This window comes from Trachurus japonicus, chromosome 12 (genome assembly GCF_045865225.1).
Source record: "Trachurus japonicus isolate A0001 chromosome 12, Traja_1.0".
Taxonomy (NCBI): Eukaryota; Metazoa; Chordata; class Actinopteri; order Carangiformes; family Carangidae; genus Trachurus; species Trachurus japonicus.
In genome coordinates, this window is record NC_140918.1 from 15,509,935 (window position 1) to 15,537,121 (window position 27,187).

At 42.5% G+C, this 27,187-nt stretch overlaps 1 protein-coding gene across 3 annotated transcripts in view; it reads left to right on the plus strand.

Annotated features, from left to right (window-relative positions):
* The window catches only part of unc5cb (unc-5 netrin receptor Cb), a 108,832-nt gene that overhangs the window by 52,358 nt on the left and 29,287 nt on the right, over nt 1–27,187 (plus strand). For all 3 annotated transcript variants that reach the window (XM_085793429.1, XM_085793430.1, XM_085793428.1), the window contains exons 2-4: nt 9,370–9,600; nt 16,240–16,383; nt 21,592–21,695. In XM_085793429.1, coding sequence (XP_085649555.1) covers nt 9,370–9,600; nt 16,240–16,383; nt 21,592–21,695 — 479 coding nt within the window. The remainder of the gene's footprint in view (nt 1–9,369; nt 9,601–16,239; nt 16,384–21,591; nt 21,696–27,187) is intronic.

The following is a 27,187-nucleotide window of genomic DNA, read 5'->3' on the forward strand; positions in this document are numbered from 1 at the left end:
GTAAAGTCGAGGAGAGCTGAAGATTCAGGATGTAACAGTCGACAAGTTCATCAACACTAGCAACAACATTGTGGCATTGTTTTCACATTCTCATTTAATACCTTGTTATACTATACCCGCGATGATTTAATAAAAAGTACCAATATCAGTGTATTATTCTATAATTCCATTATGTCAATGTTGTACCTGTTTTCATCATCATTGCTGTAGAGTCCAGTGACATGCAGCTCATAGCAGCTGAATTTCTGGTTGGTGATCATTATCACTGAAATGCAAGCATATCATAATACAACACAGAACAAAAAGACATCCAAATGCGAACTTTCTTTTATTAAATTTTATGAATTTTAATTTTGCATGGCAACTTCAAGAGCTCTAGTCATGTTTTTTTGTGCACAGTGTTGCGAGAGTAATGTAGCAGAATGTAAGATGGGCTGTAATGCACACTTGAATATGCACAATGGAAATACTTACGGAAAGCATCAGCACTTGTACTGTACTTTACACCTCTGCAGCCTTGTGTAAGTAAAGCTGATAAATAGATTGGCAGCCTCCACTCTCACTTCTTTTCAGCATTGTAATTTGGCACAGAGAATGAATTAGTTATCATTCATTCTCTTTGATATTTAGCCCTCCTCCAGTTCGCAAAGTGATTACAATGGCGGTGAATGGCATAAGTAGTAGTGAGAGAATTTTCAAGCTGTCTCTTTGAATCTACTTCTTTGCCTCCCTCAGCATCAGCTCGAATCATACCCTGTAATGTAATGTAAAAAAAAAAATACACTGCTGTGCTGGTCAACCATTTTCGGCTTTTGTTTCACCATGAAGTGCCCTCTCCTTGAATATCTTGTGAAATATGAATGCAACAGTGTAAATATAATACTTAACAATTGCGGAGTGTTTTCTGCTGGTATAATAGTGATGTGGCCTACTGTGATTGTAGCTTTTTGGTATGATGATACTGTGTTCCTGTTGTCATCTAACTCTTTGTATGTTTTGGACGCTCTGGTCTTTTGGCCTCTTGCTGGTGGCAGAACGGCTCTGCCCGCTGCTCTGAGCCAATTAGCCAAAGTAGAGGCAACGCATCAAGCTATTGGGCACAGTGAGGGGTCAAAGAGTAGGACACGTCTCCACTGACAAGAACCGCTCCACTCCATGGCCCACCGGTCGGTATGGCGCAGGGTGATGGCCCTGTCTGGCTATGGGCACCCAGGGGTGTGACAAGTGAATGGGCATGCCAGTTTGGGCTAAAAGGACCAGTCGTTATGACAGCAAGTGAAGTCAAGCAAGGGGCTTCTGCATGCGATGGCTGCCTTAAAACTGTATTAAAGTGTTTGTGCATCATTGAATCTGTGTGTTCGGCCGGCAGTGGGTGGGCGGGGCAGGGAAGCATGACACATATTCATATTGACACCTGTCATTGAAGCTATGAAGCATAAAGGCAGCAAATATTAAAACCCACATGGAGTTAATTGGGGTTTGTCTTGTACTGTCTGTGTTTGAAGCCTTGTTGCACCTCTTTGGTAGGTGTTAAGGTCGGACCCCCTCCCCTTACAGCTCCTCCTTTACACCATTTCCCCCTCTTGTCTCTCCCGTGGACTCTGCTCAGAGACTGATGTCTGTGCCGTCCCGCACCGCACCGTAAATTAGTCCCGGGTGGTGACATGGTGCTTGCTGGGTAATTTGGACAATGGGGCGTTTGACAGCTCACCCATCACAGCTACAGCGCCCCAGGGAGCCACTACTCCTCCTGAGCTTTTCTCTCTCTCTCCTTGCTCTCCTCTCCTCTCTCCTCTCTTGGTGCTGATGGAGTGACTCTCTAAGTAGCAGCATCATTCTCCGATCAACCACCAAAATGGCTTTTCATCCAAGAGGGAGCAAATGGGAGGGAGGACGGGAGGAGGAGGGGTGTGAATGGGAATATACAGCACAGGCAGAACGTCGGAAAACCATAACTGCTGGAGAGTGAGCTGAGAAACATTTATAAAAGCTGTAGAAAAACAGAGATTGTGACGCATGTGAGAAAAGTGCCGGGAAAGAAACCGATAACAGATTTCACTTAAAGCCTCTTCAGCGATGTAAAACTAACAAGTATACATATGAACACAGTGTAACAGACAACGTTAGAAACATGTTAAACAGATAAATGCTTTGTAAGTGCCATTGATAAATACTTTGTGCATCAAAGCAGCGTGACCTTTGCTCTGAGAAGAAAGGTTCCCACATACAGTAACCTGCTTATTGACCTTTCTCTCTCAGTTACTGTAGTGACATAACATGCTTCTTATTCTTCTGTGTTTATGTTACTGTGTGTGATCTTATGAAATAGTACAATGCATAGTCTCTTGAACGTTTGAACACAAGCAAGATCGCTCAGTATTATTTTCTTATTTTCTTTCTGGTATTCCCATTAGGGTTATCAGGGTTATCCCATTATCACTCTGGATCTTTTAATTACAAAACTGCTAAATTAGTTAGTTATTTTTACTTTTTTTTTTTTTTTTTAAGTTTTGTGCAACTCATTTTCATTTACTGTCTATTTTTTTCTTTTTAATTTTCTTTTTGCATTCTCCATTTTGTTCTTAAATATTACTGGAATAAATTTGTTTTCAAGAGAACTGTGATTGTTGAGGTGGCAAGAAGCACAGCAACATTTAAACATGTGACAATGACCAAGACAAAAAATTCTAATTTTCATCAATTCATTTAAACTTTTATAAACCTGTGTATTTTTGTGAGGATGAAAATTTGTGAGGATTTGAAATGATGAGCCTTAATTACCATGATACTTTGACCTTGCCTTTCCTGGCACTGTGATGTGGGTGGACAGACAGTGGCCAAGGCCTAGCATGACCCTGGCAACCACCAGCTGCCTCCTGCCAGAGTGTAGCCTGAGAAGGCTGAGTGAAGGTCAGGGATAAGGACCAGAGAGAACATGTAAACACCACCAACCAGGAAGAGATGACTGGATGTGCAAAGACAGGAAGAGAGGAGGAAGACCGTGCTCTGATTACACAACGTAATGGCTGCTTTTACTGTGTTTTTTGTTTTTTTTGATATTGGATTCTCCTCTTTTCTCTCCACCTAATAAGCTAAAATGGGGATCAGTGGAAGGGAGAAAGGAAAACACAGGGCACAATTTACCGCGTGAATGTCCATTTCCTATTAGATAGATTTTTTTTTTTTTTTTTACCGCTTATCTCCAGACCTTCTCCTCAGTAATACAACCGCTTTCCTTCCAGCTGTGTGTTTGCACTTTACTGCAGTGGGCTAAATCATTTTGTGCAGGTTCATTTTTCCAATTACCACACATCCTCTGGTAAAGATAAGGCCCATGAATTGGACCTTTCTATAACGTCCAGATTGAATTATTCATTTGGTTTATTTAGCTGCTTTAGTGTGCATGAGCCCTCTTCAGGTCATTGGAGAATCTGGCCCGCACTGGAATGACTGTGAGCCGTGAACTGATTGGGAGGTTAATGTTGTAACCGTCTGACTTTTAACTTTAGGGAATGTCTGCTTGTTTTTCTTAACTACTCCTCCCCTGCTAGGTTTTGTGATGGCAGGATTCCCGAGAGATGAAATATGAGTGTGCTTAGCACGCCCCAGCAGTGAAGCTCAGATAGGACAGGGCAAGGGAGGGGGGTCACTGGAAACCAACAGTAATCAATAAATACCTGCTGCAGCCAAGCGTTAGATAGGGCCCTGCAGACAATGTGTGCAGACACATTAGTGTATATAAAGCACTCGGCTGGAAAGAGACATTTGGAGTAGAGGGAAGCCTGCGCTCATTTTGCCTGTTTCTCGTGAAGCTTCTAAAGGATTGTGCTTTTAAAACAACAGCCATACATATTGATTTAAGCCATCGGGATGTATGGGGTCTTTACTTAATCCAATACTAACAAGTATTGACTGGGGAAAGTCATTACCATTGATTTATGTTCACTCAATATAATGGGTAGGTGTGCTCAAAGCTCATTTATAGGTAGATCTGATTGACAGTCTATTTATCCTGCTTCAATTGACATGACAGCTGAGTGGTTTATTATTCTGCTTGACCACTCAGCTGAAAACCACCTCTTGTCCTTCCCCATGGCAGCATAGCAAAAACATCTCCCAGTAAAACTCCCTGTTGTCTATCTGGCCAGCCACTTACAGGGCATTGTCTCTATTTGGAGCAGGGATGAGGAGGATGAGTGGGAAGAAAAGTGAAAGCGAGAAGGAAAGAGAGGAGGGTGAAGAGGATAAATAGGAATAAAACAGGAATGAAGAGGGAGAAGATTTATGCCAGTGTTCATCCTTGTTCATGCTTGACTCTCCCCTGATGGAAGGGAAACATTGGCCCCAGTGATACAGTGCTTTCCCTGGGACAATAAATCTGCTTGAGCACAGATAGAATAGAGAGAGCTTATCTTGCACAGTGGTGTCAGTGGCCAGCATTCAAAAGCGGTTATCGCAGACATATACAATATATGATATAAGAAATACAGTCTTAAGAATATTCAGCAGAGGCGTGCAGCACGGGGAAGACAGATGATAGATCCCTACAGCTTACATAGCGTGTGTAGGGTATAACCTAAAAGCACCGTAGGATGACATTTCTATCTTTTTGATTTAAAGTCAACAATGTGCCTTTAAAGTTGCATTTATCAGCCAACCATGTTATCAACAGCCCAAGTACTGATATTGGTATTTGTTAATTGTTAAAAGATTTTTAAGACTTTTTATAGATAGTTTTTATCATAGGTAATAAAATGATGTTAGGTGACGTGATTCTTTTTTTAAATTTTTTTTAATAAAAACTGGAGTTATACTGTAGACCTTGTGTCATAGTGGACGACCAGGTCCTGTGTAACCATGGTTTCCATTGTCTCATTATGGTTATGTCAGTCTTGCGTCGACAGCCTTGACAGGAGAATTGTGCTATTATAAAAGGTCTCCAAGCAAAGTATGTGGCACATTCTTTTTGTACATTCATATGTTCTCTAGTAGGTGTCTCTACTTCACCTTTGTGGTCCGGCTCCATCACTGATGCCATGAAAACGTACCATGCAGTATCTTTACAGTGTCTTTAACAGTGTTGGCATATCAAATATTGGAGGCATAGCCTTCCTAAGCCAGACATACGGCTTTATGCTTAGATAAACTTGGATGAATCTGTGATCTTCAATGTGACACTAGAGATGGGTTCACCATGTTAGTGAATCCTAAGTGCGTAATAATCTGGTCTCATGTGCCTTGCTGTTAAATGCTTCTTCCCCTCACTCTGGAGCCATGTAGGGAGATTTACCGATATCCCTCTATGTCTAGTGTTGGCAGGTTTCCAGAGGATCTCTCATGGAGAATCGACTTTGGCTCCTGGTGACATATAATGTCAGCGTGTAAAATCACACAGACCATTTATGGTCTTAAAGAATTTGTGAAAAGATGATAGAGGAGCTGCTGTAGGCCGGGTCAAAGTCATCGTGGTCTGGACACTGACTCGACGTCTAATGTATTCTGGGCGTCCTGTCATCAGTTTTCACTGTTCTCAGCACAATAGACCTCATTAATGTGACTAATGAAATGATGGTCCACTAATGGAGGTGTACTGATTGCAGAGTCGGGGAGTATTAATGCTTTGAGAGGTATAACTGCAGCTTCTTTCAAGGTGTGCTTGAACTACATTTGCCAGACGATTCTTGATAAAACCAGCTTGTGCTCATTTCCAGTGGGAACTATTGATGTAGTCATTATGCCCCTGTTGTGTCCAAGATTCAGTGAGGTGATGGTTACCCAGACAACGTTAAAGGAAAATATTGTCAATACTAACTTGTAGCAGAAACAAGGAACACAGGAAACGCACACTTCTGCTAATTGGACAGGTCGTTTTAGTCTTGGTGAGTTGTTTATCCCACACTGAGAAGCTGCAGGGAGCAAACTGCATGTGTGTATATTGTGTGTTTGGAGTGGGAGTTGCGCACTTCTCTATGCAACAGTTTATATATTTATGTAACACTGATATTCTTTTTTTAGCTCACGATGAGCCTCTTTGTATTCGTCTTTGAGGTGTGTGTCTTATCTCTGACACTGTGTGTTGATGTGAGCCTGTGCCAGGGTTATGAGACTGGCTTGACTTTGATTTGCTCGTGTCCAAAATGTAATCATCCCTTAATATTGCTCCACTCCCACAGCTATTGGAGTTGACTCAAACCAAAGAGGGGCTGATTGCCAAGACCCTCTCATACCTCCCTTCACTCCCACTTGCTAAGCTTGGATTAATTAGATTATTTCTGATCCCTTTTTAATTTGCTTCTTTTTTTTTTTCCAAATCATTTCCCCCCCTACCTGATGAATTCACTGACAATGCAAGAAGGCGCATTTCATCATTAACTTTATTTTGAGAGCAACGTGGAGCTCATTTATCTTTAAAACTTTTTATGTAGTTGGGATGTGGAACTGATATAATATTCAACTAATATTCAATTTGAGTCTTAAAATATTCACTAATAAGAGTTACAATGAATTAGGAAAACTCACCCCAATTACAGAGCAAAATACAGTTTGAACAAAAGTGCTTGGAGGACATATTTCATTAAATGTTAAACACTTAATGTGCAGGCAATTCAGAAATGTTCTGATTAAAATCAAGCCACAGAATTACAAATGCTCTGAAAAATCCATAATGCTTATCAAACAGTGGAGGCATGCCATATTAATGTTCATTTTAAAGGGATATGACACTGAAAAAGAGGGAGAATTATTTCATAATGCATATTTGATATGCTTAAGTATGGTAATATTTCTACGCACTTGTTGAGTAATAGGCTTGTTATTACACACACACCGTGGCTGTGTGTTTCCACGGAGATTGCATCATGCAGAACATGGCGGCGCCTAAACCTCTAAACTATTTCATTATGAACCGTTGGAGTTGGTGCGAGGGGGAGCCAGAAAAAAGTGATGTTTCTCTTTGAGCTTCTGCATGCTTTCAGTATTCTGTTCACCAGGGAGGGACATGCTGGCATGTTTGGTGGGTGGGTGGGTGGGGGCTGCAGCATGATTGGTAAGAGTCGGGGTCTTTCATTTTTGTCATGTGGCTTGTTTTTTCATTTCTGGGCTGATTTTTCACTGGAGGGCTAGTTCCATTCACTTGAATGTATTATTTCTCGCACTGAGGAAGTTGATGAATTCGAATATCTGTGAGCAAGTTTGTGTGTGCTCCTGTGCGCATTAATGCATGCGCGGGTGTATGTGTGTGTGTGCGTGTGTGTGAGCATGCGAGACGCACGTCGCTATGTGTGTAAGGGAGCCACGCTTTCATGGCTGTTTCAGATCTCTCTCTGCCTCACAGTTCGACAGAGCGAGGGAGCCAGGAGGGAGAGAAAGAGATGGAGAGATAATGGGAATGGAGGGTGAAAGAAGGCTAACACAATCTTTAATGAGTTTCCTTGGTTTCTGGGTCAGGGTCCCCTGGCTGAGGATGTGGGTGGACTGAGGACTATGGAGCAGAAAAGAACAGACTTAGCCAAGGTCTGCTGAAATAGACTTCTACATTAAAGAGTCATCACCTACATGAAGACATAAAGGATGAAAAGCTTGACACTGTTTCAAAGTTTTTTTCTTGTTTTGACAGCAAAAGATGAAAGTTGATGGGCTAAAGCTCTTGTTCCAGCTTTTTGTTGCACCCACACAAAATGTGTAAAAGAAGCAGTTTCTCTTAAAGGTCAGAAGTCACTTGAGGATTTACTGTGTCTAGTCAATTAGCAGCAGATTAGGAGAAAGTGAATCAAGTTTATACTCTTCATGCTTAAAAAGCGCACTCGCACAGGCACACAAATTATACCGCCATCGTACGTCTTTCATAACACAACACAGACGAATCCCTCCCTCTCCCTGTGGTGAGGACGGCTTTGGTCATTTTCTGATTGGCTCCCCATGCCCTTTCATTTCCTAGCAATCAACTTCAATCTGTGGCAGGTATGGAGGGAGAGATAACATTAGAGAGACATCATGGGGAGATATCTGCTCAGCCGAGACATTATTTAGTGCTCTCAAAGCATCCAGGAGGCAACCTCTGTCAGACAACAAGGCTCCAGCATGTCCACACAGGACAGTGAGGCGGGTAGATGGAAGGACATGGAAGAATTACTGATGGGCTGATAAACTCCTCTGTTATCCAAACAGTCTGCTTCGCTGTTTCTGTCATCCTGTGCTATGTTTCTGTCTGTCTGCCCAACTCCATTTCAGTGGCTCAATCTACGTCTGCCTGGCTGAGTTACTCTCACCGTCTGTCTCTGTTCTTCCTCCCTCGTTCTCTCTCTCTCTTTCTCTCTCTCACCTTCTGTTTCCCCACTGTATCTCTGTCTCTATTACTCTGCCTTCTATCCTTCACACTTGTGAATAATTGATGTCTACCGGTTCGATGGTAAGAATAGAACAGTTCTGGAGGTGACAAATGGGGTGGCGAATAGGCCTCATCCTCCTCTCTTCAAAGAGTTAGAAAGTTAGCCGTGCTCGCTCGTGGGCGTGTGTGCCCATGTATTTGTGTGCTTGCGATGTTTTGTGCCAGTGCGAGCGTTTGTTTCGCGCTTGTGTGCGAGCGGGGTGCGCGCACGCATGCAGTTGTGTGTATGTGATTTAAGACAGGGAGATGAAAGGGAGTTGTAATTACAGGGAAGCGTATCTGTCTACTGCAGAAGTATCCGAGGAATGGCACAAACTGGGCCAAAAGCCTGAGGTCATTAGATCTGCTGCATGTGTGTGTGCACGCGTGTCAGTGTCTGTGAGCTTGTGAGGGGGTGTGTGTGTGTGTGTGAGAGAGAGAGAGAGATGGAGAGAGAGAGAGAGAGAGAGACAAAAGTAAAGAGACAGAGAGGGAGAGTGAGAGAGAGAATCTGGGAGACAGAGAGAGATCAGCTTATAACTTTAGTTCCTCAGAGTCAACCTCTGAACCCTGCTTCTCATTATTGGCTCTGCCTCTCCATCGTTTCTCAGCAGTAGCTGGTTGTGGTTAGACCGAGCAAGGCCTGGTTTCTGTAAATCCATGCAGCCTTATTGCCTGCAAGGAATCCCAGAATTTCCTGCTCTCCAAAATACACTTGTGTAAACATTCCACAATATCAAATGATAGGGATTTCACTGTGTGCTGTGAGAATGGATAATCCCATGCAAAGACTGTGGTTATAATACACTGTCCCACTGTCTCTTGTCTGCTTCCCCCCTCTCTCTCTCCCAACCCCATCTTCTTTTCTCTCTCTCTTTTTTGCTTTCTTTCTGGGGCTTTCTGCCTCCCTTCATCTTTTCTTTCATCTGTGCCTGTGTCCCTTCCTCCCTTCCTCCCTCCCTGCATCCCTCCATCCCTGCCCCCCTATCTCTCTCTCTTCACAGTTGACGATGACTTCATTGGTCTCGGTGAGCTGCCGGAAACCTTCCCTTCAGACCCCCCAGAGCCGTTGCCTGTGTTTTTGATGGAACCAGAGGAGGCCTACATTGTCAAGAACAAGCCAGTCAACTTATACTGCAAGGCCACACCCGCCACCCAGATCTACTTCAAGTGCAACAGCGAGTGGGTTCACCAGAAGGAGCACACAGTGGAGGAGCGGGTTGATGAGAACTCTGGTCAGTGAACACAACACGAACATTCACCCCAACCTTCACCCTATTACAGGGATCTCACACTTCCTGTATATCATCAATGTTGTATTGTATATTCATCATTTTGTATGTGGACGGGTTGATCAAAGCACACGTACACATCCAATTTGATCACTAGAATGTGTTTACGGACACATAATGGCTTGTGTGCTTATCAATTGTACATGGCATCGCCTTATTTGCAGAAATGAAAATGTCTCAGTGAGGACATTTTTTCCTTTTGGCACACTAGCACCATCATTTCTGAGGTGTGTGTGTGTGTGTGTCTGTATGCCTTTAAGTGTGTAGGTGTGTGTTTATGTACATGTTTGTGAGCATCGAGAGGAAGTGAAGGTAGTGAAGCTCCAGCAGGGTTGTTTTCGACAGAATTCGGCCCCTGAAGGCACCGGAGCCATTACACACAACAGCCCAGCACTGATTGGCTGCATTCAGCTGCTGTATTGGAAATTGAGTTCTTTCTGTCGCCCACAGGTACCAATCACATCGCATTTACCCTTTTCATCCCACTGTTTTGCCACACAAGTCTGCATTGTCACACACACACACACACACACACACACACACTGACAGCTGCTCCTCCACTTAAATGTGAGTGCTCGGGCACACACTATACTAAAGCAACCAAACATTCCCTTACATGTTGTATGTCGTGTATTTAATAAAAAAAAATACCTCTCAAGTGCTGTTTCAATGGGAAGCAGCACTAAAGACAGCAGCCAGCTCAGGAACAAGATACAAAAGCAGATACACAGACAGAGAGGGAATGCTGCAACCAGCACAACAAACATAAATGGAGTATTGAAAAAACAACCTGAATCGCAACCTGAAATCATTTCATTTCGACCTAGTGTACTTGAGGAAAAGTACGCAGATCTGAGGATGCGTTTCATAGTTCTGATTATGACAAAGCAGAAGGCTAAGGTAGCAGCGGCTCTTAGCCTTTGTGTCGGAAGGTTTTGTGCTAAAAGCATCAACATGGAAAACAACCCACATATCAAACACACACCCACTCTACACAGCCATATCCACAGGCTATTTACTGCACAGATATTCATTCATTTATGCTCTTGCACCCCCACCACCACCACCAACACACACACACACAAACATACACACAGCACCACTGGAGCCCAGTGGAGTTGTGTGTTGTGCAGCCTCTCTCAGCCCACTCCATTGCTCTCTGATTTCCCCAGATTGACAGAAAAGGAACACCGATAGAAAGTGGCCAGCCTGGTCAATATCACTGAGTGTAGCCTGAAGAAATTTGATCTCTCCCTCTATACCCTCCTCATCCCCTCCCCCTTTGTGTCTTTTTTTTCTCTCGTCCTCTCTCTGTGTCTCACTTTCATGTTGGCGAAGACTTAAGATCTTATGAAAATAAGACGAAATGAGAGATAATGAGATTAAGAGAGTGCGAGAGACGGAGAGAGAGAGTGAGAGCAAGCACAGAAACTGAAGATGTTCGTGTTCATCTGTTCTATCCTTACCCAGATGTTCGACTCCTGTGACAACCAAGGTGCTGACTACCAAATACTGTACAGTACATGCACAGGAACCGCCTTGTAGAGTTTGCGTGTGTGCTTTTGGCTTTTAAAATAGAATAGTGGCCTCTGAAAGTGTTGTTTGCTTTAGTCAATTATCACCGGTCGAGCCGGAGCAAGCCGCATATTAGTTAATTAGGAAGCACTGCATGTAAACAAGGGGGTTCAGTTATTTGTTGTGTAAATGCACCTGTACCGCAGATTTGGTGAGTCACTGTTGTGTAAAAATCTACACAACGAAAAACAAACTAACACCCCAGGCAACTCTTAAAAAGGCAAGATGAAAAGCTGAGGAGGCACAAGTAAGAGTTTGGATACAAGGAAACCTTCATGTGACTGGACATCCCTTGGAGCACAATGAAAGTAGTCATACAGTAAGAAGTAGCAAAAGTATGGCACAGAGTTCGAGTCGCCCAGGGGAACCTAATGAGGAAAGCCACCAATAAGCCTATGACAGTTCTGAGGGTGCTACAATCTTTAAAAGCTCAGACTGGACAGAAAGTACATACAACAGCAGCTGTCTGAGTGCTTTGCTGGTCGCAACTTTATTGCTCTTAAAACAACACACTTATGACATCTTGGCTGCAGTTTGCCCGGAGGCATGTGGGAGATTCAAGTCAGCTGTAAGATGGTTGTATGATGTGACGAGAGCAAAATTGAGCTTTTTGGCCGATCAAGCTGAGTCCAGATGTCCGCCCAAGTGAGTATTTGGTGCTGGACTTGAAAAACACCATTAACTCACAACCCCCTAATCTCTGTATATAACAGAGCTTGAACAGTTTTGTGGAGGAAAAATGGCTTTGTCAAGATGTGCAAAGCTAATACAGACCTGCCCGTGCAGAATTACAGGCTGCTGTTGCTGCCAAAGTTGCATCTACTAAATACTGACCTGGAGGAGTTTCATACGGTAGTTTATGCAGTCAATTATTTTGCCTTTTTATAATTAAATAAACATGAAAGGGTCTTTTCCTGTTGATCAGCATCACATTAATCTGATTTACCACAATAAAACATGAAAAGTTTCAAAGGGGTTTCATTCTTTTTATGACACAAACAACAGTAAAAGTGTCTTGAAAATAATTCCCAGCCAAGAGCTTAATTTGTGCACCATGAGTTGCAGTGTAATCAGCAAAATGACTGATTCACTGATAGCACCTACAGTACTGTACACAATGGCTTTTCAGGCACCCATGCTGGTACTGAATGTGTACTTACCACATGGGTGCCACATGTGACAGTGAAAATACCCCTCAAAAGTACATATAGCACATTAGAACTGATTACCGTCTCAGGAAGTAGAATTGGACATTATCATTTCCTAAGGAGCAGGTGATTACGCATAGAAAATAATAGAGCTTTTGATTGCATGTGATTATCCTTTGAACAGAAGGTCGGTTAACACAATAAAAAATCAGAAAAAGGAAGTGCTGCTCCCAGAAAAGAACTCAAACAATGAACAAAAAAAAAAAGTTTTATTCACACTGTCACCTGTGCCTGCATGTGTAAAAGAGTTCCTGCTAAAGTTCAGCTTATTTTACCGCTGTGATGTGATATGAAAGAAGGCAAAGATTCAGATCATGTGCAGGAAATGTCACTTAACGGGAAGCAAGAATGAAAAGGCAATTGGGTGCAAGACTTGATGACAGCGTCACATATTCACCCTGCCGCCGCCTGAACACCGTAGCGTTTTACCTCCTCGTGTTGCAGGTTGTGGTCTCTCATGAGCAAGAGGAGCATTGATCAGAGCAAATGAGCAGCAAATTAATTATGAGTAGGAAAAGGCAGTGTAATATACACTGGAGACAGCTTGTCACTCTCTCTGAGATATGAGTGAGAAGATCAAGCAGGAGTACTCTCCATCTGGCCAGATATCAGAGCGCTTATACCCTCCCTCCTCCTCCAGCTCTCCTTCAATGACCAATGCCTCTTCTTCTGCCTGACTGGTCTGATCAATAACCTTAGTCGGTGCTAACTCCAAAGATCTAGGCTAGCTCACTTTAATTACCACATTAATAATGAATCATCTCCAATGAGGCGCCCTACTTCAACCAGCTATTAATGGGACATATTGTAGAATAATTTCTGCAGCTAATGGCCACATTGACGGCTGTGAAGTAGCCCCTCGATCGTCACTGGCCCTGACATGGCCCCTCGTGGTTTGTTTAGTTGTTATCATTGTTATGCTGTACAGTGTATTAAAGGCTACCAGTGCAAACACATGAAGTCACTGTATGAGGTCAGCAGGCTCTGCTCTTCTGCTCGAGTGAGTCTTGTGATGTGTTTCAAGTACACTTCAGAAGGAGTTTAATCCAGCTTTAGTAATAGCTATGAGGTCATGAATGACTCTTAATGTCGACATATAGCAGGTCATCGTCATCTCTTTAAGCCTCATGGTCTATAGTAACAGCATCAGACAGATAAGTCACCACTATAGGACCTGCTTCAGACACACTCTGGCGCTTAGACAGAAAAAAAAAAATTAACTGATTCTGGCGTGTGTTGTACGCCCTCGAGAGAATTCATATCTGCTTATTGTTTCCACTATTGATTTCTCGCTGCTACTTTGTTGTTTGATGTTCTCCCAACATCACATCCATCCTTGACATTCTCAAACTAACAACGTGCAGCCTCTTGCCATAGACGAACTCTTTGGCATACAGCACAGACAGTCACAGACGCACACCGTTAGACGCACGCACACACACACACATGCAGAGACAAATGCTCACACAACAGACGCGGCTGTTCCTCTGCCTGTCGGCGCACTGTGTAAATTTTACATGAGAGCTAAGCTGGTGTGTGGGATGTCACTGTGCCGGGTGTGTGTGCCAGAACAAGGAGGCTGTGTGAATGCACTGAACCTGAAGTAAAATGGCATGTTCATTTTTCAACCATCCATTTGCTTTGCATTTTTCATTCAGACACTAACCTACTCAGACTGTACAATACGTCCCCAGCCTTTGTATAAATAGAGGTGGTAATTCAAAAGTACCAGATATTAACTTACACACAAACAGATGAGACAAATATATTGACAAATGAGATACTGCCACCTGTTTTATTGATGACTGCAATTGTTCATTAAAATTTCTCAGCAGATAGTAACACGTGTGGCAGAAAGGACTGGATCCATACAGAGCTAGAATGATGTTGCATTCAAAGAGGGTGAAATGTGTTGGGAAATTAAAGGAACATATCAGGAACACCTGTTTGGCAGTCTTACCCCATTTGAGTCTGGTCCATTTTGTCCCCGGTTGAGTAGACAGTGAATCACTACGTAATGAATTAGATTTCAGGCAAAGATGAGATTACTGATTGAAGGAACACTGGGACGATGAGTCAATGATCTGTGACACGATTGCAAGACAGTGGCTGATAATGATGTCACCACAACAAAATGTGACATCTTTTAGGTAAGCTCAGCTGCAAAGACCTTTAGTATTATAGTAGTTCATACAAATTGTATATGTGTTATATATGTTATATTTTTTTTATAATAACAGTAGTGATTTATGTTTCATGGGAGCAGGAGTCTGCAGACTATAACTACACACATAACCACCGAGTGTGAGGATTGTGTGCACAACTCATTAAACTTTGGACGTGTAACAACTGCAGCCAGACTCCCAGTGTCTGTTACTCACTCAGCTTCCATCCAAAATGGCCACAAAATAAGTCATCACCAAATGAGTGAATAAAGAGCAGTCAAAGGAAAAAAGGAAGAGAGAAAAAGAGTTGTGAGGTCAGGTCCAACAAATAGCGGTTTGTAACACTGATGACATGGTCTGAATTTGGTATTGGCCTGCAAACTATGGTTTTAGTGGTGAGGACTGTGGTGTAATGGTGCAGGGAAACTTTCCTAGAGCCACAAAAGTTCCGTCAGTAGCAAATAGGCATAATTTTAATGTCATAGTCCACTTTCACATCGTTGCTGACCAGGTATACGAGTGTGGCCGTTCCAGAAAAATCACATAAACCTTGACTTCTTCCCAGTGAACTGCTAATCCTCCATATCTAAACCTAATAGAGCAGCACATGGAGATGAATTGGCATTGGATATTCACAGCATGTTCTTCTGAAAATCTGAAGAGCTGTTTCGGGCACAATTGAATCAACGTGTCCTATAAAATGTTTCCGGTACGAATCCATATGTATCGAAATTCAGGTTACTCTGGAGACCGGCAGCTTCAACCTGGAACTGGGGACCGTCTGAGTGCACAGGGAATAATTCACTTCTGGTACTTTCCATCCTGCTCACTTTGTGTTCATATACTCAGGAGTATTGTTCACAGTATGGAATCTGCCTCATTGTAGCTTTCTTTTTTTTTTTTACATAAAAATTTCATGATATCACCATTGTTCTCATAGATTCACCATTCAGTCAAACTGAGGGCTGAAATACAGCATGATATTGCACTAGAATCTTCAGTGGATGCTCTTGAACTGCATAATACATATCCGCGCGTCTGCTCTCGCACACAACACATACACATATACAGACGTGCGCACACTGTAGCAGTAGCATAATCTGCTCTAGCGGGGCAGCTGTGGGTAGAGGCATTTGTTTTGGGGATGATTTGTTTGTTTGGGTCCTGGCACCCAGATGAGCAGTAATCAGAGGAGTTAGCAAACAGGATTGTGTTAGCCATGATGCAGAGAATCCTCCCCCACAGGGCCCGGACCCAAACAGCTCAACACTCTGGCTCGAGAATCGGGGCCAGACTGACACATCCACAGCCTCGCACACACACCAGTGTCAAAGCATGTGATGTGACTGATGTAAATGATACTGATTTGCATGATAGGATCTATATTACACATTCATGTATGTGGATTGTTAGTGAATTGGATATCAGTAGATTAAATTTCCTCTGTTTTAGTTGCTTATTTTCACTTGGTTGTCGATCTGTTGATGTACTAATGTGAACTTTTCTGTCACTTCTCCCCTCTCCTCTCCTCATTTCTCCTCATTAAACCTCTTTTCCACATCCTGTACTGCCAACCCTGTCCTCCCTCCTCTCATGCTGTCTCTGTCCTCCTCCCTTTCCGTCTCTCCACACAGGCCTGGTTGTGAGGGAGGCCAGCATAGAGATCACTCGGGAGCAGGTGGAGGAGCTGTTTGGGCCTGAGGACTTCTGGTGTCAGTGTGTGGCCTGGAGCTCGGCAGGGACCACCAAGAGTCGCAAAGGCCACGTCCGTATTGCTTGTGAGTACCCCCCCCCACACACACACACACACACACACACTCCCATCATTCCTCTCTTCATCTCATTACTCAGTCTCTATCTCCTCTTCCATCTCTGTACTCCTCTCCAAACAAAATCTCTTGGCTGCCAAGGAAATGTGTCTCACGCACTGACTTGTGCATCATGACAGATTTATAGATTCTGGAGACGGATGTAGTTGAAAAAAAAAAAAGAGTATTACTGACATGGGACTGAAGTGTCCCTTTGAACTTGAGTTGGTAAAAAGCCTGTAAAACCCAAATCAGTTTCCTTGTGTATGGTATAAACCTGGAAGAACAGTGTGGAGGAAGGGGGAGAGCTGCGACAGTGTATACACAGACTATGGCACATGTTTAAGCCAGTGTTCCCTCTTTTTCTTGTAGGTGGTCCTTATTTGTTCTCTGCCTGTGTGTTTGTCCTCCTACTGCAAAACACAACACAATTACTTCCAAGTAAATGAGAAACATTCTGGTGCCTCTAAAGTTTGGTCTCATTTTTTAATTGTTCCCAAAAGGATCTGCCAATCAAAATCTGAAAAGTGTTGAGCCTACAGAGGACGTGGTGTGAAAAGCGAAGTTGAAAGAACACAGTTTTGCATCAAGGCAGAGCTTCTGCAGTGCGTATTACATAACACCACCGCTCACACGCTGTTGTCAGGCTTCCACCTGAAGGGATGTCTTTTATAGTATCATCTAGATCATCGCACTTTCAGCTCCTGTCAAAGACATTTTGACTGACATGTCCCGCCCCAGCTTTGCTGTTTATGTTTTGACTTGTGGCCATCAAGGAAAGAAAAAAAAGCAACACCCACTTGCAGTGTGTATAGCAGTCTGCATCAAATATATTGTTATCACTGTTGGATAGGGATATCACTGGAGCCTAATGTTTGGCTGGCAAACTCAGCGCCACTGTCGAAATGATTCAATCTCCTCTCTACGGTACAGCAGAGTAGCACAGTGAGGAGTCAATATCTATGGTTTTCACCTGATCTCCTCCATTCAGAAGCACTTAGCAATCATCTTCAGGTATTTCTCAATTTGTACCTCACATAATTCTCTTTCTCTGCATTCTCTCTATATTGCAAACTCTCTAACAGCCTATCTCTTGCTGTTTCTCTCTGATTCTGGACAGTTTCTCTCTAAATCCTGCATATTCCCTCTGTTTCAAACACCAGAAGCTCTTCTCATTACTGCTACGGTTATACTATCCTGGCGAATCCGAACCAATCCTCTCAGTCTCCCACCGAGCCCACTCCCGCTGCTCCACCTCCTATAATCACCCATGATGAGCAGACTGCCAGCACTAACCTATCCCTCAAATCACAATGGACCCCTCTTCCCCTCCCATTAGCTTCTGCTGAATGGATTAGCTCCTCTGCTGGGCCCTCTCTCTCTCTCTCTCTCCAGGCAGGCGTCTTGTCAGAGCCAGACTCTATCCCGTTAGGCTAATGGAAACTGGGCTTGTTTTCCTCCCCTCTCCCATCATCTAAACATATACAGTTTAATCAGACGGTGAGTCAGAGCCAGCACTGCTGAGTTAAGAGGCTGTTGTGTTGAAGAACTGGCTTTCAGACTTGCAAAAAGGCTGGACTGGCTGAAGGTATTGACAGAGTCTCTGTGCGCTTGTTGGAAGAAGAGGGAATGTGTGAATTCCTGGTGATTGCCTTTCTTTCATCTGACCTCCATAAATCTGTTTTGATTGGCCCCCATTTTTTTTGGAGGGTTGCGGTGATTGCCTGCCAGAGAGAGACAATGTAATAGTATGAAGAGAGGTAAATTAAGAAAAATGAATTGAATCAGGCAAAACACCTTTCAAACTGGTGGAGGATATTGTTTATACTAAAAAATATGGAAATTTGATTATTTGTGTTTGAAGCCTAGTGCACAGATCCTAGAGCATGAGACGTAAAGCCTCGGCTTTTCTTGTGCTTTACTAATGATACAAACTTGGTGAGTCCTACAGTTTTACACCAGTACCTAATGATTTAGCATGAGAGGAAGAAACTGTTTCTGAATTGTGAGTGCTGGTGTAATTTAGCATGACAAGTAGCCAAACACTTAAGGTAATGGTTGTCACATGTGTGTGCATGTCTCTATGGGGGTATGCAGGAGCTGGAAGTGTTTGAGTGCTGAGGGGGGAATGGTGTGACTCCCACAGGAATGTCGACTCAGCTGGTCCCACACCCCTCAATGTCCCGCAGTACCATTCAGGGTTATGAGAAGTGAGTAGAGGACGGACCCCAGAGGGGTGGGGGGGCATAATTTAAACCCACATCCAATAAAAATACACAGCAAAAAAAAAAATCACTTGCATGCTACTTACTGCGTTTCATCAAGAGTAGTGCCAAAGGTCTGCAAAGAAATAAGAAAAAAATGATAATACAAGCAATGGGTGTTTAATTTTAGTTTAACAAGCTGTAGTTTATCTGCTACAAGAAGTATGAGTAATAAAAGCATGAATATTTCAAATTAACTTACAACCTCTAGCCTCTGCTATTAATACTAATAGTCTTATTCAGGCTATTTGGTGATTGTTATGTTCTGAACAATAATGCATGATTGTAGTAACAGGCACTGGTTTAATACTACAAGAATTTAATTATTCTTTCAGTCACAAAAGACAAAAGTGTGTTTTGGGGAAATAAAAACATAAATGTAATTATTTGGAAATGATTCATTTGAATTTTATGATCCTGAATGTTGTTTTTGTTGCTTGGCTTGCAGGGAGCTCTGCAGCTCTTTAGTCAGAGTTTTCTCAATTCATTCATTTTAAACCTGCTATGGACCTACCCATGGACACTACCGCCAGTAGCTGCAAGGCATTATGGTCCATTATAAACCATCAAATGATGCTGAAATTCTGCACACTGAGCATCCAGGCCAACCCCCTGTAGTGCATATACCCTATATACTGTACTGTATCATAGTTTTTATTTATCTTTCCCTTCATTTCCTGCCCTGTCCTGTCCTCTCCTGCCCTGTCCTGTCCTCTCCTTTCCTGTCTTTTCCTGTCCTTTCCTGTCCTGTGCTGTCCTGTCCTTTCCTTTCCTTTCCTTTCCTTTCCTTTCCTTTCCTTTCCTTTCCTTTCCTTTCCTTTCCTTTCCTTTCCTTTCCTTTCCTTTCCTTTCGTCTGTTTTAAGAAAAACAATCAGTTGGATGAAGCTGTGTCCCACAATATGCCCCTCCAGTCATTCCTTCTTTTAATTTCATACCAGACATTTACGGAAATTGCTTTCAATTCAACAGTCACCCTTTCAGCTCTTATAATACATTGAAATTGTGTAGTTATAGCATATTCCCCCGAAGATACACACACTCTCAGGTTGCATTTGGGTAAACTCACATTGAATTTGTTATTCTAAGGTTCATTTCTCCAAATAAAAATGACGATAGATATTCTTTAGGGCTTCCTGGTGTGGGCCGATCATGCATTCTGTAATAAGAACATGATATAGTTTTTCCTGTGGAGGATTTGGAGCAGTTAGCTGAACAATGAATTGTCTCCATTATAGTATAATGTCTCCCAGTGTCACATTGAAGAAAAAGAAAACAAATCTCTAAATTTAACTTCTATCTTGCTCAGTTCCTAGGGATGTCTGTTTCTTGCAGTTGATAGAGCCTATGAGAAAAGAAGTATATGGGAATCACTGTATGCTCTCTTTGTACTACACATACACATACTTTAATCTCCCCAGACACTGAAGAACAATCATTTAATATGATACATAAAGGTACTGTGTCCTATTACACTTGTACAACCACTGTACCCAGGAGTGTTAGCCTTACTATGAGCACTCCGCTCCGTCTGCTAATGTAGAAATTCAGCTGTGCAGATGTATCACCGTGGTGCTTCCAGTCTACAGTCTGCTCACATCTAAAACTCAAATTCAAAACCAATGTGCTATTGTCGAACTATCTGATACAATAAATCTCTTTTTATGTTAGCACACAATATCAATAGCAATCCATCACTGCATTAATGGCGTTCTGTGAAGAAGAATTTCCATATCCTTTTTACAGATTGAATCTCTGAACTGGGGTCATTTCTGGGTTTGTTTCCATGGACACACTTAAGTGTAGATAGAAAGAGAAATGGATGTCGTTGGTATGCAATGAGAAGCTTAGAGATTAGAAATCAAGTCGAAGCAGACTTAACACAGCACATTTGCATCTGTAGATCTGAATGATTCAAAACAATAGCTCTTTGTTTCACACAGCCCTTTAACATGTATAGCCTAATGACTTCTGCTTGTATAGAACAGCTGGAATATTCAGCTCTGTTTCACGCTTTCTTATAGGACTGTCTGGGTCTAATGGGTTCACTTCGTGTTTGAGTCTTGATTCTCGCTTTGCAATTTACAGTTTTAGAGAGTTGGTTTATCATATTTATGTGTTACATATGATTGCTATTATTATTATTATTATTATTATTATTATTATTATTATTATATAGGGAATATACAGTATGTATAGAGTGTGCTGTGGTGGATAGAGTTACATGTGGCAACATGACCAAGGCTGTGGGGATGGTATCAGTGGATTTTGTAGATTTGATGCTCTAGTGGCTCCAAAGTTCCCAAGTAGTCCTCTAATTCCTCTCCTCTCCTCTCCTCTCCTCTCCTCTCCTCTCCTCTCCTCTCCTCTCCTCTCCTCTCCTCTCCTCTCCTCTCCTCTCCTGATGTGCCCGCCACTCCTGTCACCGTCTGTGCAGCAGGTGATGATATATGTCTAATGGGCTTCAGGTTCCAGTGTAGCATGACACCTCCAGTAATCCTGCCCTGTCAGCGCCACTATCCCTGCCCTGCACTGCTCTATCAGGCCTCTCATACCACAAAAATATTGGTTTTTCATTGGAGGGCGAGTGATTCTGCCTCTCCCTATCTTCCTTCCATCTACTTCAGACAATTTATCTGAGTGCTGAAGGTGAGGGATACAGAAAGAAAGCATAAATCTCAGTCACGGTTTCCTCTATTTAGATACACATTGTTGTGTATTGCTGTTGTATAGGGGGGATTATTATTGATGAGTTGCCCTGCCTTGTCTTTTGATGATTTATTGGTAGCATACCAATACTTTCATTGATTTACTTTTCATTTAATATGAAATATTACACTTAAAACAGCCCTCGCACCTGTAAGTGGTATATAGCTAGATATTGATATTCTGTATGCTTTTTTGTATTCATTGTAGATCTGAAGAAGACATTTGACCAGGAGCCCCTTGGGAAGGAAGTGTCACTTGAACAGGAAGTGTTGCTCCAATGTCGCCCACCTGAGGGCATCCCAGCTGCTGAGGTAACGTTTAAAAGTCTTTTTTTAAAGTCTCTAGACTGTGAAGTTTGATTACTTGTTTGAAAGGATAAGTTCTGATTATGTACGTAGACATGTTTCCCATAGATATGCAGCGTTTGCCATTATCCAGACTAAGCTTAGCAAAAAGCTCTCACCTCAAATCCAATAAACTGGCTGTTCTGAAAAAGGGGTTTATGTGAAGAGCATTGCTGCTGAGTTTTTGGAGGTGGGTCCTGCTAAAATGTCACGATCGACCCTGATTTTCGTTTTAAGTATAACAGGGAGCTGGAAACGTACAATTCCCACATAATTGTATATTTAGCATATGCATTTATTAGCATGTATTGTAGTGCCAGTCGCTGGCTCTGTTCTTTCATGCCACATTAAAAAAGTGAACACTATGTTGATAGCAGAATTTGCCTCAGTTGTGAACTTTGGCCGTTTCAGAAGTTGTAATGAAATAACACTGAATAAATCTGACACAGTCCAGCTCACAGATAAGGACTTTTTTCCACCAATGCCTGGGCTATTTAAGCTGTTTGGGTATTTCCTGAACATCAGCCAGTCACTGCAATTTAGCGAGAGGAGAGAAAACTGTAATTATCTGCAGAGGGTGGGGGGGGGGGGGAACAAAACCAGTTGTGTCCCTGTGTTACCTTAGCTCCGCCAATATCTCCTGCCTGCTCTACTTCCTCCCTGCCCTACAGTAGAACACTGTTACAGCTGCATTTGAAAAGGCTCAGTTGAGATTGCAGGAACATAAATAGAGGATGAAAGGGTAGTTTGATGGGTGGGGGGGGCTTTGGTGTGTTTTTTTTTTTTTTTTTTGGAGCTGGGGGTGTAGAGACTGAACTCTGTAAAGGCTTGTGATTGACCTGGAAAAGCCGAGTTAAGTGAGTGGAACTGCACAGCATTTATCCCCGCTGAAAGTGCTGACAGGCTAAATGGACGAAAGTTTGGGACTGGCACTCGGCAGACTCTCCTTATACAATCCAGGCTTCGCTGTGATAGTGTTGCTGTAACAGCCATATAGTAATGGTGATTCTGCCGCCTGTCTGAGGTCTCCCTGTCAATCCTGGACCGGCTCAGTGCAGCGATTAAAGACTCAGCTGGAGTCCAATCATGGCACATCTATGCTTTCTGAGATATGGAGTTGCTGTGGCAACGCAGATGAAGACATATCAGCATGAATAATGTTTTCATTCTGGGTAAGGCTATTGCTGTTTAGTGAGTAGAGTAGAAGCAGAGTCAGTGTTGTTTTCATACAGTTTCCCATCACCAAATTGGCTATGCAGCAAACAAGAAACCCAATGTTTGGTTAAGATCTACAAGAGAGAATGAAGTTTTTCCATCTCAAGTCAGAATTTAGACGACAGGTAATGTAAAACACTGAGCAGATTGTTTTCTACTCTCTATCCATGCAGCATTTCTGTATTTTGACTGAGAACATCAGTTGCTTTCTCTGTTTACTTTGCCTTGTATGATTGAGTTGAATTTTATGTGTGTGTACAGAGGCCCACTTTCAGCTTCTTTAATTACTCACACTTACCTCATGGCTACGAAGAAAAAAAGACAACAGTTCCTTTCCACAAGTTATTTTTCCTCTTTTTTTCTCTCTCTCAACTCAAACACAGCTGCCTCAGTGGGAAAAAGGACAAAACTGAATGCTGCTTTTTCATCTGTGTTTGTCAGGCCTTTTCTCACACAAGCCCGCCAGAGAAAAAGCCTCGGAAAAAGCAGATGGGCTAAGTCTGTGGTTACATATGAAATGGCAGAAATATGTAGCAGCCGTTGTGCAGGAAAGATCTGTCATATTTCACCCACTCTTAGACAAAAAAAAAATAGAGAGAGAGAGGATGAAGGCAGAAGGCAGAAGAGGTTTGTCAGGGTTGGATCCAGTGGGTTGTTGTCAGGCCTCCAGAGGGCTGTCAGTTCGCTCTGTGGTTCCTTTACAGGCCTTCTCCTAGAGAGGGAGAGGCTGGCAGGATGGCAGGCAGCGGCTGAGCCATAAAACCCCATACTCTTACAACACTTTTGTTAAATCATGTGGACTGTATGTGATGGACATTGTGCCGTGTGGCATGGCTCCCAAAGCTGTTCTTCCTGAAAAGGACAAGGAGGACACACACACACACACACACACACACACACCACACACATATACACGTGCATTCTGTGCCGACTGCGTGTAATGCTTTGTCACACTGCTACACTCCCACATGTATGTCGGAGCACCAGTGAGCACATTAACACGCCTGCATTCACAAGCACACATGATAACAGGCTGCCAGCAACTCGGATGAGCGGTGAAAGACTATTCATCTATTCTATAGAGTGAGCACTGATAGAGGCTTACCAGCTGGCAGAAGGAGATTCAATGCTGATGAACTGGAAGAAGAAATAAGACTTTTGTGCTTTCTCCTTTTCAAAGTGGAATGAAAGAGTTTTATGATTAGAATCTGTCATTTTGGTTTTTGACAGCGATCCAAACATCACACAAGTGCAGGGAACCATCACCATCTTCTTTTGTCACTTTTAATCGCACTTAAATAGCATTTAAATGTTTGAATGGCTGACTTCATAATAGTTAAATGTATGCACGTACTTAAAGGTGGAAACAAGCTATCATGCCAGATTTTTGCAGCTGTTTGAGGCAATAAGTCACCGCAGTGAATAACCCCAACTCACACACACATACAGATTCAGAACCAGGAAGCCCACACTCTGCAGAATCAAAGTAAGTCCATCACAATTAGTTTTCATCTCGGATTACAAAGTGGCACTGTGCTATTTGAGTTCCTCCCTTGTCTTTCCACTTTTCAGATGATTTACATTATAGGTTGTCATGATGGTTTACCACAGTAACGACATCCTGTGATTCTATTCAAGTGGTTTTGAGTCCGCATTGGCTTTCTGTGACGGCTGTTGTCCCGAAAAAAACTCAACTTTATGCTGAATAATCAGGATTTGCTCCTGTGATGATGCAGCAGGTTTTCATCACAAAACATAGGAAACAGTGTCCATCAGAGGTTTTCATATTTGGAGGTTCAATCTGAGGTTTCCAAGCCCTTAGGTTATTCTCAGTCGATACGCTGATTTTTCTTAAGCACAGATAGTCCCTGAGATGTTGTGGGACACGCACACACACAGAAACACACACATACCGTACTCACACAAAGAAAACAAGCAGCAGGCATTTATTTTGGCTCTCCTTTCGACCATTACCAATGGAACTTTGGCCTGAAACTCTGCGGGTGAGGTTTCTGAAATAGCACAAGGATTCAGTCATCTGGACGTCTTGTAGGGGCTAAATACATCAGACAATCAACCAAGCTTCCTGAAAGTCATTGTTACACGTCTCCACGGGTCATGAATATTTGATATATACGTAATCAAGAGCAGATGGAACATGTAACTATTGGGGCTATTCTAGGAAGTAGGGAGAAGAGGTGATTTGGCAGGAAAGGCTCTGTGCACTGTGTGGGTTTACTTGGTGAGTGTTGCCCATATAGATTAATACACGTGAAGATGGGGATAGAACACTTTTCCATCAGCTCAACTCAGATCATTTCCTTTGAATAACTCCATGATGCTCTTTCATCAACATCTCAAGGGCCTCCACAGAGGTAACAGTGGCCTCTTTTCTTACTCAAGAATATGTGGCAAGCTCATAAAATGGACTTAAATCTCCTAAGTGAAAGAATGCAGCTTTATTGTTCCTTTCTCTTTTCTTCTGCCGTGCCCTCCATCTCCAGCTCCACTTCAGAGCACTTGTCACAGCCTTGAGAGAAATACAAGAGTTCAGAGGTGATGCAGCACCGTGAGCTGCTGAGCCTGTTTCCATGGAAGCAGGATTTTAATTCAGGCATCTCCTCAGTCAGCCAGGGTCCTGCCGTGTTATCATGGGTAACGAGTCATTGATGCTCTGCAGGGAAGGGGCCCTGCTGCCATGATTAAGTCCACTGGCTTTACTGAGAAGAAAGCCAGGAAACAAAAAAAGATCTTTACTTCACACTCTCTCATCCAGAGAAGTGAGGGAACTGAGATGAATTCAGTCAACTGGAGCAAAATTCAAGAGTTTCTTATGTAGTTCTATGAGTCTGGTCAAATAAAGCTTCCACCATTTTTTTTTATTATTGACTAAATATAGTAATAATGACTTTCTAAAGCAAATTCTATGGTATAAAATCAAAATCAAATACAACTCATATATCTTGACCGTGGCACATTATGGAGATCTAGTGTCCGCCTTTTCCGCACATCACACCATGTAAATGTCAGTGATTGCTGTTGATTTTAGGCCCAGTTCCACTTAATAGGCGAAGTAAAGGCATAGCGAAAACAGCAGCTCTTCGGGTCACCTTGTCAAGAAATAGCTGAGTGCTTCCTCCCACTGCAAAACGGTGCACGGTGTATTTATGAGCAGGGCCGTGGATGTCAGGAGTAACAACTCTTCAGTGCCCAGTGAAACAGGAAGTGCGTTTCATTAAGGTTACCCATGGGAAACAAGGTGTCAGGAGGCCAGACCAAATCCCTCTGGCAACCAACCAAAGATTGCCCTTCAGGCACTCACCTGTCAATCAGTGCAGTTTTCCACTGCAAAAGACTGTGATTTACTCTAATAGGCCAAAATGTGTGCTGTCGTCTGCACTAAGTCACTGGCCTTTCTGCTCCTGAACCAAGACTTAATAAACACTTTTCATGCAAAATTAAACCAAGCCAAACCAAGAAAAAAATAATTATTGCTCATAGGACAGAGACGGCTTGGGAACTATTATTTCATTTTGAACCTCATCTGCCATCCCAGCTCTCTCCTAACAAAGATTCCCTTGTTTTCAGTTCTAAAAAGGGCATCAAATGGTAAAAATAAATAAATAAATAAAAAAGTAACATTTCTCTAAGCAAACTGAAATCATGGGGAAGGTGAATTGCTGTGTGCCAAGTGGTAAGTTTCATTTAACCCAGGAATGAGGCACAAATGAGAGAGTTCTCATTTCAGGGTAAACTCTATCTCTATCACTTTGAAATGGTTTCTGAGTTGTTTGCACTGAGCTTGTGAATCAGTTCCAGCATTTTTTTTTTGTATCCTTCCTGCTGAGGGTTGTATTGTATACAGTACCAAGAGAGTTCTGACCTCTATCACAGCATAAAAAAAACCTCCTACTTGGTGGATCATCTAAGCTTTTCTAAAGGCCAGGGGAGAGTCTGGGACCCCAGGAATGGAAGCGCAGTGTGTATCACTCAGTTCTCCATCTTGCAAAAAGCCTTAACAATGGCTTATTCCAGTTTATTATTTATTATTCCACCCAAAAAAATATCACGTGCCATGCCTAACTGCAGTCAAGTTGTAAATTCAGATTTGTCCACCCACACATATCAAAAATTTTTTGGCTTAAAAACAAAATGCATAATGGCTAAATCCCATCAAAACATAATCAGCTGTTTCCTGGACCAAGGATGGTTTATGCATCAAATTATAAACCAGTCATTTTTTT